Here is a 12,500-nt window from a genome sequence, read left to right on the forward strand (position 1 = left end):
AAAGAGGAGAACACAATTCTGGTGAAAAGAGCTGCAGAAGTGGAAAATAGAGCTGTAGAGTTGGAGCGTTATAAAAGAAGGTGGAACCTGCGAGTAAATGGCTTACAGGAGGGAAAAGACGAAAACACACGACAAATCATCTCTGATATCATCGGAAAGATGGTGCCACACTGGAAGGAGAAGATGGATTTCATCCTGGATTCGGTACACCGACTGCGGCCCAGTAACACCAACCGCCCTCGTCAGATCATCACGCAGTTCACAGGACGCCACTTCAGGGACGAACTCTGGCGGATCACCAAACTTCACCCCGTCTGCAAGGATCTCAACATCCGTTTCGCAGAAGACCTCACCAAGGAAGACAGAGAGGCGCGGAGGGCTGTGTGGCCGAAAATTGAACAAGCAAGGAAGGCAGGACTAAAGGCAGTGTTCTGGGTCCTCATGCTTTCATTAATGGACAAAAAGTCTCACCATAGACACAACTATCCAGGGCTTTTGAATCCTGAAAACAAGTGAGTTTGAATGAAAATATTCTCGCGGTTTTGCTACTATTTTCTATTCTTGATAGGAAACTTTTACTGCTGTTTTCTCAAAATGAGTTTTTTGTCATTCTCCAGTATAAACATCTCAGCCTGTGTAGCACCTATGTACACCAAACTTTCCAGTTATACACTTAGTAGTATTCTGAAGATATTTACAGAGGGATTTGTTAATAAATCATTCCTGCCCTGATTTATGTGACATTTTAAGCTAAAAAAACATGGCGAAAATCGATTTTTTAGGGCTATGGACAGTATATTTTGATTTCCTAGGTAATGAAAGCAGATATCCTGAAATCCCTCTGTAATTTTGTTTTCATCTTGTGTGTAAACAAAATGAAAAAAGAATTTTGCACCTGGCTTTATCATATGTTCAGATCTATCTACCGAAAATATATGCAAAATCGTGCATATTTAATGAGAAAATGCCTAATTTGCATAATTAAACATAAACATTTCAAAAACTTGTAATACATTTTTTTTATATACTTGTGTAAGTAATCAACTGAGGAGGTTTCATGGAGATATCTATTATTTAAAAATTTTTAGCCTATTCACCTGTAGTGTCTCGCCTTAAGTAAGTTCAGAAATCCGTTGTTGTTGATTGTTTATTAATATTTTTTGTCTGTTTTGTTCCATGTTCAGTTTAAAGAGTAACATTCCTCTAATTTCTGTTAATGCAAGGGGTTTAAGAGACATGACCAAAAGAAAAAGTATTTTTTTATTTTGTAAAGGGAAGAAGTCAAATATAATTTTTTTGCAGGAAACCCATTCTAAGTTTGATGATGTTATATTCTGGTCTAAACAACGGGGAGATGAAGCTTACTTTAGCCACGGTACTTCGAGGTCAGCAGGTGTCGCCATCCTCCTAAATAACTTCAAAGGTCATATTGTGTCCCATATGGCAGATGAATTTGGTCATTGGCTGATTCTCATCATAAACATAGATGGTCTGATATTCATCTTAGTCAACATTTATGGATATAATATAAGTAGAGAAAACCGAAACCTACTTGAACAAATTAGTTTACATTTAGACAATCTTAAATTAACACACTCAACTGATAACATCATCGTTGGCGGCGACCTAAACCTAGTTCATGATGATTTTCTTGATAAATACCCTTGCAGATACTCTGCTAGTCACCCGAATACAATATTCACGAGCTTTTGCGAAAAACTAAATTTGATTGATACTTGGAGACACTTAAACCCAGAAATATCTAAATACTCCTGGTTTAGCTCAAACCACAATTATAAATCCAGAATCGATCACTGGTTGATTGCAAATCATTTGCTAGCTTATAATATTAGCTCTGATATTTCCGCTGCACCACTAACAGATCATAGTGTTATTCTACTACAGATCAAACCCAATGACAACAATGTCCACTCACACACACATTGGAAGTTGAACTCCAGCCTGCTAAAAAATAATAACTACTGCCAAAAAATCAAATTATTAATTAAGGAATATGTCAATTCTGAGGAGCTAACAACTGCTACCAAAAAGTGGGAATTCCTAAAGTATAAAATACGCCAGTTTACCATCTCATTCAGTAAAACAATTAAAAAAGATAGTGAAAAACAAGAAGTAGACATTATTAATCAGTTAAATATGTACTGCAATAGACCAAACCCAACTGAAGACGATAGACAAATGATTTTAAACCTACAAACTAAACTAGATCTAATCTACTAAATCTACAGTCGTAAGGCCCAAGGGGCGTTTATTAGATCCAGAGCTAAGTGGATAGAGGAGGGTGAAAAAAATTCAGCGTATTTCTGTGGTCTTGAAAAAAGAAGACAGGAAAGAAATAGCATCAGATCTCTGATGGTTGATAATAATGAAATCACAGATGAAAAATTGATCTCTTCAGAAATCTGGAAATTCTACAGCCAGCTCTATAGCTCTAAATTTTCTAGCGTGAACTGTCAGAATTTTTTTCAGGACATAGCAAAACATATTCCAAAAATAGAGGATGGCCTCAAACAAACATGTGACAGTCAAATAACAATTACAGAACTTGATGCAGTAATCGGTCGTCTTTCTCTTAACAAAGCCCCTGGATCCGACGGGCTCGCAGGTGACTTTTACAGACATTTTTGGGTAGATTTAAGAGACCTGCTGCTACAAGTCTTCACTGAAATTTTTGAAACATGTGTGCTTCCACCAACAATGAGACATGGAGTTATCATCTCAATTCCAAAAACCAGGAAAAGACCCCAGAATTATAGATAACAGAAGACCCATTACACTCAGAAATTCAGACTACAAACTCCTAACTTACATCTTTGCTTCTCGTCTTCAAACAGGGATTTCAAATATTATTGCAGATACACAGTCAGGGTTCTTAAAAGGAAGGTCAATCCACAACAATATAAGATTGGTAATGGACATCACTGAGTATAGAAACCAAATAGAGGATGATGGCTTCCTTCTTTTTTTAGACTTCTATAAAGCATTCGACTCCGTGGAGCATCCATTTATTCTTTCGGCGCTCAAACACTTTGGATTTGGAATCAACTTTAGAAAATGGGTTGGTGGATTATATCGAGATATTAGTAGTTGTGTCCTATTACCTAGCGGTACCACCCCAAGCTCCAAGATTAATGTGGGTATTCCTCAAGGTTGTCCCATCTCACCATACCTGTTCATCTTAGCCACAGAAATGCTAGCAATCTATATAAAAAACTGTAATGATATTAAAAAACTTAATGTACTTGGCACAGACATAATAATTAGCCAACTAGCGGATGACACAACAATATTCTTAAAAGATAAATACCAAATATCAACAACTATTGCCAAAATTGAAAAATTCTCAAAAGCCTCAGGTCTAACATTAAACTTAAAAAAGTGTGAATTGCTGGCTGTACCCTATTAAATCAGAAATCAAATACCTGGGGATTTACCTCTCCAAGGACTAAGGACCAAAAACAAAGCCAACTTCTGAATGTAGAAAATAAAATTAAAGAATGCAAATCAAGACACTGGATCGGTTCGCAGCCGAGTGTGAAGCGGCTGGGATGAGGATCAGCACCTCTAAATCTGAGGCCATGGTTCTCAGCAGGAAACCGATGGAGTGACTTCTCCAGGTAGGGAATGAGTCTTTACCCCAAGTGAAGGAGTTCAAGTACCTTGGAGTCTTGTCCGCGAGTGAGGGGACAATGGAGCGGGAGATTGGTCGGAGAATCGGCGCAGCGGGTGCGGTATTACACTCAATTTATCGCACCGTTGTGACGAAAAGAGAGCTGAGCCAGAAGGCAAAGCTCTCGATCTACCGGTCAGTTTTTGTTCCTACCCTCACCTATGGTCATGAAGGCTGGGTCATGACCGAAAGAACGAGATCCAGGGTACAAGCGGCCGAAATGGGTTTCCTCAGGAGGGTGGCTGGCGTCTCCCTTAGAGATAGGGTGAGAAGCTCAGTCATCCGTGAGGAGCTCGGAGTAGAGCCGCTGCTCCTTGGCGTCGAAAGGAGCCAGTTGAGGTGGTTCGGGCATCTGGTAAGGATGCCCCCTGGGCGCCTCCCTAGGGAGGTGTTCCAGGCACGTCCAGCTGGGAGGAGGCCTCGGGGAAGACCCAGGACTAGGTGGAGGGATTATATCTCCAACCTGGCCTGGGAACGCCTCGGGATCCCCCAGTCGGAGCTGGTTAATGTAGCTCGGGAAAGGGAAGTTTGGGGTCCCCTGCTGGAGCTGCTACCCCCGCGACCCGTTACCGGATAAGCGGAAGAAGATGGATGGATGGATGGAAATCAAGACTAAATATATGGCTACAGAGGGACCTATCAATACTAGGTCGAATTTACCTAACTAAGATGGAGTGCTTATCAAGATGTACTTACCCAGCCTACTCCAATGCCAGTCCAAACAATTTGATTAAATCTATCAACCAAATCAACCTAAACTTCATTTGGAGAAACAGACCACATTATATGAAGAAAAGCAATATGGTTAAAGACGCAAAGGATGGAGGACTAAAAGTTATTGACTTTGACTGCCTTAATGGAACCTTAAAAATAAATTGGTTAAAATCTTGGATTAAACACAACAACTCCTTTTTTATATATATATATATATATATATATTGTATTCCAAAGTCCTTATTCAAGAAAATTGGAGGATTGGAATTTCTTCTCAGAACGGACTTTAATGTTAACAAACTACCTATTTCATTGTCAGAGTTTCACAAACAAATACTCTTGTATTGGAAAATGTTATACGTACATAACTTCTCACCCCCACACATCTGTACTCTGGAACAACAGATATATTTTGCACCGCAACAAATCTCTATTCTTTGAGGATTGGTATGGGAGAAGCATACGGTCCATGGTCGACTTAATGGGTACCAACGGACAATTTTTAAATTATGAACAATTTTGGATCAAACATAATTTCCAACCCTTAAAATCAGACTTTCCTAAATTACATAAAGCACTACCCCAAGGATTTGTCCTTCTAACAAGAGACATTTTGGCGTATTATCCGATGCATCCACAATTGGCCCCACTATCAATTCAAGGGTTCTCTATTCTGGATAAAAAAATGCACTAACTGCTTTATTAGAAATTGTTTTATTGATTATCTTTACCCTAAAATGCATAATAAAAAATAACATACTATAAAAATTTGATAAAGTTTCAATCACTAAACTAAGGACAATGTATCTAACACTCCCTATTTCTCCTAAAGTGAAAGAAACACATTTCAAAGTAATGAACAACATTTACCCTTCTGAAGAATTACTGAGACTTCGCTTTGGTATAGATGATAATAAATGTACATTCTGTGAAAATGATGTTGAAACTACGGACCATGTGTTTTTCTCATGTAATGTGATACAGACATTTTGGTGCGATATACATAAATGGATTAAGCAACAGATGTCTTCATTCCCAACCTCTTTCTCCTGTGACGACATAACATTTGGATTGATATTGCAAAGCAAGGGTGATGAGCTCTGTACTAATACAATTGTATGTCTAGCTAAATTCTTTATTCACAAATGTAGAATTGTGAAATCATCTCCCAAATTTGTTGTTTGTTTTTTTTTAAATGAATTTAATCTGTATATGAAATCCTTAAAAACTCTGAAAAGTCCTAAAGCACAAAACATATATATGATATCCTAAAGCACTTTTTTTTTTAATTTAATTTCTTTATTTGATTGTCTCTTCTCCTTTATAAATCATCCTTACTTTTGTTATTAAGACCACATGTATACTGCCCTACAAAACAAAAAGGCAGTAACTGCATTTTTGGTCAAAAATTAGTTATTATCATTTTCATGACATTCAAGGCATCCTTTGTTATGTGACAAAACATCTTATCTCAAATGTGTGTCGTTGTGGAGAAAAATGGTAGTCGTTGGTACAGTAACTGCAAAATAGGGGTAAAATATCAAATTAAATATGAGGATTGATATGTACAAAGAATAAGCTAATATAAAGTAACAAAAACAGCCACATGTCCAATAATCTACCTACAACTACTTCGCTGGATGACAGGATAACTTGATAACTAGCTTAGCAATGTGAGACTTTAAGCAGCCGTTTCAGCACCAGAACAGCTTCCGGGTGGAAAATATTGACCTAAAATGGTCAAATTAGTGTTGGTTTTGGTATATCCATGTTCAGGAAAACAAACGGTTCCAATTATTTCAAATACAGTGTAGCTAACACACCCAGAGCCCAAGTTGTGGCAAAATAGTTTTTGGAGAATCTGTAGTTACTGCCTTTTTCCTTGGTGTGGTGCTACGTTTTTGGTAAGTAATACAAAGCAAGAATACAGTAACTGCAAAATAGGGGTAAAATATCAAATTAAATATGAGGATTGATATGTACAAAGAATAAGCTAATATAAAGTAACAAAAACAGCCACATGTCCAATAATCTACCTACAACTACTTAGCTGAATAACAGGATAACTTTAAAGTCATTTTTCTCAGTTCTGCGCTCTGCGTAGTTACTGCCTTTTTGCTTTGTAGGGCAGTATAGTTCCTGTTTGTATTAAGAGCTGCTCCATCTGGCTATATTTTCCTTGTATCCTACTCTGATTTAACGAGTTTTATGCAGCCATGTTTGTTTGTAAATCTTAATTTTCAAATAAAAATGATGGATTGCTTCCCATTTGCTCTGCATATCCATCTGGGAACTTTCCGTTGGAGAACTTTTGGGAAGGGGTGAAAATACTGGTTAGCTGATTGGATAAACTATCTGTCTATCACCACCCTCATTCCCCTGTAAATTATGCTTATGATTCAACATGTATGTTTTACATTAAATTATTATGTATAAAAAGCATAAAAATATATTAATCTCCATCCATCCGGCCTTGTTTAAATATGCAACTTAATTGTATACAATGTACGTACTAGGGGGTCCCTACTCGCTCTCTCTTTCAGCCTAAAAAAACGTCGAAAGACCCCGGATCTGGATTATAATCCATACACCGAATTTACCACAAGAGCCTCTGGATTCATGGGAGCCTTTAAGACTTTCACCAGCGAGTGTTTAAATCACCTAATATGTCAAAATAAATCTTAAATTCACTGAATCTGAAATGGAGTCTGGTGTGGAGTTCTATTCCGCATAAACAGGAAGTGCTACTTTTTAGGAAAATACTGTTGATTTTACTTTAATGTTAAATCGAGATTATAATCCATACACCGAATTTACCACAGTAGCCTCTGGATTCATGGGAGCCTTTAAGACTTTCACCAGCGAGTGTTTAAATCGCCTAATCTGTCAAAATAAATCTTAAATTCACTGAATCTGAAATGGAGTCTGGTGTGGAGTTCTACTGCGCATTCAACATTAACGAAAAATCAGGAAATGTTTGTGGCGTAGCAGCTTAATATTCTGTTAACGGCTGCTAAAAGTGAAAGTATTCTCTTGAATATGTTTGAATATATGAATATGATCGGTGTCATGATAATAAGAACAAGTTTACCTGCAGTTTAATCGTATTTTCAGACGGAGATGTGGAGCTAAGCTTTCTACCTTGAACTTTATTAGACGTTTGCGTTGATTTCTCTCCAGTGAAATGATGCTGCCTTCAGGTGCTCGTCGTAAACTCGGATGTCAGACACACCGGACAAAACAAGTTACTTTCGAGTGGAAATACAAAACAATTGATGACGTTTTATTATGTGTATGATGTAGCAGCAATAATCGATTAACTGTGTGCCATTTAAGCAACAAAAAAACAACAACATATATACTTAACTTTATTTACACATAAAAGAGACAGAGAGACAAGGAAATCTTACATGAAATGCGACAACCAAACTGTGGTTTTAAGCTTAAAACTGCATCTTTTAATTACAAAAAGTTAAACAATATTCTTACAAAAATCATACACATTTCGTTTTGTCATTTTGACGGGTTTAAGTCTGTGGTGCGCACTAGATTGTGTTTACTCCGATTACACTTAAACGCATCGTGTTTATCTCTCCGTAACATCATTTCCAAGAACCCAAACACTTCCTTTTATTTATTTAAAGAAACAGGATCAGGGAATAGGAGGAGGACAGAAGAGGATACACAGCAGGCCGATGAAGATCTGGACCACCTGAAAACACACACACACACACACACACACACACACACACACACAGACACAGACACAGACACAGACACACACACACACACACACACACACACACACACACACACACACACACACACACACACACACACAGACAGACAGACACAGACAGACAGACAGACAGACACAGACACAGACAGACAGACAGACACACAGACAGACAGACACACACACACACACGTTCAACAACGGTCAGTTTAAAAGATTTCCGTCAGCTTTTGAGAGGTGGTCAGTCGAGCAGGCTGCTCCTCATTTGCATAAAGTTGGCTGGATTCAACTTTACGCAAATGAGGAGCGGAAAACTCAACGCTCCCAGAATGCATTGCGCGGCTGCTCCCATAGACAATGAATGGGAAGTGTGGATTTGATGCTGACAGTGGACACGTAGCCTACACAGGGCCGGACTGGGACAAAGAAATCGGCCCTGGCATTTTTGGCCCAGGCGGCCCACACCACCCCCCGTGATTGGTCAGACACATTCCCTGCAGACAGCCCTCTTAAAATATGCATGCATTCTCTCATATCAGTTGTTTAGTGTTCTGAGCTCATGTGATAGTTTTGGATCCTTCAAGAGGGGTCTCAAGACTTATCTGTTGATCTTACCCTTAAATAATTAATTCATTCTTAGAGTTATGATTTGTATATTTATGGTATTTGTTTATTTTTTTATTATTGATATTTGATATGGTATTGCCATCAATGTTATTATTACTATTTTTTATTTTTGCTTAATATTGGCTTAGCAACTTTTAAAAACTCTTTACTGTTAATTCTAACTATTGTAAGAAATAGTTAAAATGGTACTGGCATTCCACAAAGCAACTTTGGCTTTGCAATGCTACTGAATAACATTAGCTAATTAAGCAATCCAAGGAACACTGATGCTTGTATCAACACTGATGTTATAGATCACAGACAGTGGTGTAGTCCAGGGTATACGCTGGTATACGGCGTATACCTACTTATTTTTCAGTCAGCATTGCGTATACCCACTTCTAAATCCCCCCTGATGCGCACCGTTCAGTAATATCTGTGAGCCAGATTGCCCATTTTTTCCTCAAGGATAGTGAAGCCATGACCCACCCTCCTCTGCCTCTAATTGGCTGGTACTCGCTGCTTTCACTGATTAGATTGGTTAACTTTAGGCATGAGGACTGATGAGCCAATCAGAGGCAGAGTAGGGCGGGTCATGCCGAGGAAAATATCGCTAATACCAAAGAATTTCTAATAAGGGAAGAAGGTCCACTCTCTCGTTACTTCCGGCTTCTGAACTGGTTGCAGTTCCACCAGAGTTCCATATAGGGGGCGCTCACAGGCCAGTGCAGAATGAATGGGACTCTATGGAGCTGTACCCCTCAAAATCCACTTTTCTCAGGATATAATATTTTGTCTAGTAATTTGAATGTTGCATTTGAAAGGGGAGGCTAAGAAAATACACACTGCTGGGTGTTAGATTTTTTTAAAGTGGCTTTTTTGTTCTAAAAAGCCTTTTAAAATGTTAATGACGTCAAACACATATACGGCCAGAGATACTGCTTTACGGCGAGCTCTGAGTCACTTCCTTTGTTCTCTCGAGGCATCGACAACACAGCTGACAGGTTAGACTCTCCCTTTTACACACTGCTCTCCCTGTTAATACACGTGCTAGAAAGAGGTTTGCTAATGTTTGAAAGACCACGCCGAAATATTCACTCTGGCATTCTGGTTCTGCTTCGGATGCCGTCAAGCGGGATCTCTGATCGTAATCAGTCCTTCACTGACCAATCAGCATTCATTAGCAGAATGCTAGCGTGTTATGGGCAACAACGACTCAACCTGTAACAAATCGAAAGGGTATAAGTACTCGTTCATTCAACTTTTGACCTATAATCCATGTTGAACTTGCAAAAACTACAATCAAATCTGAGATTTCTCATCGACAATCAAGCGAAAGAGACAAATTTAGCCGTCTAGCACCATAGGGTCCCATTCATTTTGCACTGGACCGTGATCACCCCCAGTGGAACTCTGGTGGAACTGCAACCAAAGTAGGTACAATGGGGCTGAATAGGGAGTGGAACGGCTTTCCGTAGACGGGCTTTGCTAATACCTCAGGTGCCAGTGAAAAAAAAAACAAAAAAACCTCAGGTGCCGGTGCCACTTGACTACGATAACGGCAGCAGACCAAACAACAGATGAAGAAATAACACAAGCGGCGGTGTGCCGCCCCAGTTGATGGAAGACATAATTCTGAGGTAAGTTTTAAGGTGGTTTCCAAATGAATCATTATTTTAAACTACTGGCAAATTGCCAGTGGCAATATGACTGCACATTTAGAGGAGAAGAGATAACACCATGTTTGCCTCATGATAAATACATTTTACATTCATCCAGGCTGCTTGTGTGACCAGTAGTAACTACAAACTGCTCCTAATCAAGTCATGATCATTTTATAATAGTGAGCAAGTAGAAATGACAGATTTTTGGGTAAACTAAATCATAGTCTTACATGTCACTGTTTCTAAAACAGGGCTTTTTTCTGGACTACTTTAAAAAAAAAAAAAAGGTGAAAACTGAGAGTATACCCACTTCTCCAGGGACCACTACACCACTGATCACAGACTTCTCAGCTACCCAACAGGCCAACCGCTAGCATATTCAAACAGTTAGGTTAGCTGACAGCCACCAACTTTAATGTTACAGCCAAACTGCTTGTTGTCGTTATGACGTGAGGCGCACGCACGCAAGCACACACACACACACACACACACACATTTGTTTCACTATCTTTGTGGGGACCCGTCATTGACATAATGCATTCCCTAGCCCCTGACCCTAACCTTAACCATCACCACTAAATGCCTAACCTTAACCCTTACCCTCACCCTAACCATAACCTAATTCTAACCCTAATCCTAAAACCAAGTCTTAACCCTCAAACAGACCTTTAACCTTGTGGGGTCCAGCATTTTGGGCCCCACAAAGCTGTCCGGACCCCACAAGTATACTGTACTCCCCCGGTTTTTGGACACACAGAGACAGACACACACACACACACACAGACACATTCTGTCCCTGTTAATGTACCTGTCGGTACACGATCTGTTCTGCACATGCGCAAAATGTTCGCGCATGCGCGGTTGTACGAGGATTCACGACACTGCACGATCTGTTCCACGCTTCCGGTTGACAGCCAAGCTAACGTTAGTTTAGCTAACAGCTAATTCGGCTAACTGCTAGCTGAGACAGCATGTAATAACTTTAAAAGACCCTCAAAATAAAACTTGAAAATAAACGTTGACATATATAACAAACACCTAACATATATAACAGCTGTTACGTCAGTTCTACTTTACTTGTGCTTATTTAAAATACAATCACTCAGTACTTGTCTTTATTGTTATTACTGTGAAGTCTTAATTTAGCTGTAGCTGCTTTTCCCATTACGTTTGAGTTAACGTTATTTTAGACTGAATCTAGCTGTCAGCTAGCGGTTAGCCGAATTAGCTGTTAGCTAAACTAACGTTAGCTTCCCGGTGGAGGCTAGCCCTAGGCTAGCGTGGAACAGATCGTGCAGGTCGTATGGATACGTAAAACAGTATAATCTTGCGCATGTGCAGAACGGATCGTGCAGGCAGAACGGATCGTGTACCGACAGTACCTATTCCTTACCACGTTGTCAACTACTCTCTCTTCCATCTTTTCCTCACTCACTCCCATGGCCCTGTCGTGGTCACTCTCCTCCTCCTCGGCTTCTTCCCTGTCATGATGTTGTTTCTGCCTCCTCTCCTCCTTCCTCTACTTCAGGTAATGCTGATGTTGAAGCAGCTACTACAGCCCCAAACATGTCAGAAATGTTGGCACATTTTGAGGCATCCGCCTATAGATTCTTAATCTTTTTCTCCCGTAATTTCTATGCACCTCCCTTGCGTTTTGGTGGTCGTTAGTCCATTTTAACGAGGATGCTGAACTTCCAGCATAAGCATAACTATTACAGCTCGTGTCTCAGGGTCGGCAGTGGGGAAGGGGGTTCCTGGATAAAAAATAAGTATTATCTGTTCCACATTTAAACTCAATCCCAACTCTGAGCAGATGAAGCCCTAAATGACCCAGAATGCAGTGCAGCATGAAAACGATTGTTAACAACAGATGAAAGAGAGAAACAGCTGGAGAGATGATTACAGATTATAATGACAGGCAGAGACCCAGTATGCGAGTACTCTCTGCTGTAGTACTACTGTAGTTTTCCCTCTCACGGGGACTTGTGAGGCAGCGTGGAGGCTTCCTCTCCTTCGCTGCCCAGCAGAGAGACGTCACTGCCGGACCGCGACAGCAGAGGGTCGCCATGGTCCCCGACCTCCACCTGCA

The 12,500-nt window shown here is 39.8% G+C and overlaps 2 protein-coding genes across 2 annotated transcripts in view; both read right to left on the reverse strand.

The window, feature by feature from the left end:
• The window catches only part of si:dkey-7j14.6 (uncharacterized protein LOC556585 homolog), a 19,190-nt gene extending 11,535 nt beyond the window's left edge, over window positions 1-7,655 (reverse strand). Inside the window, exon 1 of the mRNA XM_031308354.2 lies at window positions 7,497-7,655. The gene's annotated coding sequence lies outside the window, so the exon portion shown is untranslated. The remainder of the gene's footprint in view (window positions 1-7,496) is intronic.
• Window positions 7,656-12,178: 4,523 nt separating this feature from the next.
• The window catches only part of LOC116056209 (membrane-spanning 4-domains subfamily A member 4A-like), a 23,035-nt gene continuing 22,713 nt past the window's right edge, over window positions 12,179-12,500 (reverse strand). Inside the window, exon 7 of the mRNA XM_036005810.1 lies at window positions 12,179-12,495. Coding sequence (XP_035861703.1) covers window positions 12,385-12,495 — 111 coding nt within the window. The 3' untranslated portion in view covers window positions 12,179-12,384. The remainder of the gene's footprint in view (window positions 12,496-12,500) is intronic.

The sequence above is a fragment of the Sander lucioperca genome, chromosome 10 (genome assembly GCF_008315115.2).
Source record: "Sander lucioperca isolate FBNREF2018 chromosome 10, SLUC_FBN_1.2, whole genome shotgun sequence".
Classification (NCBI taxonomy): domain Eukaryota; kingdom Metazoa; phylum Chordata; class Actinopteri; order Perciformes; family Percidae; genus Sander; species Sander lucioperca.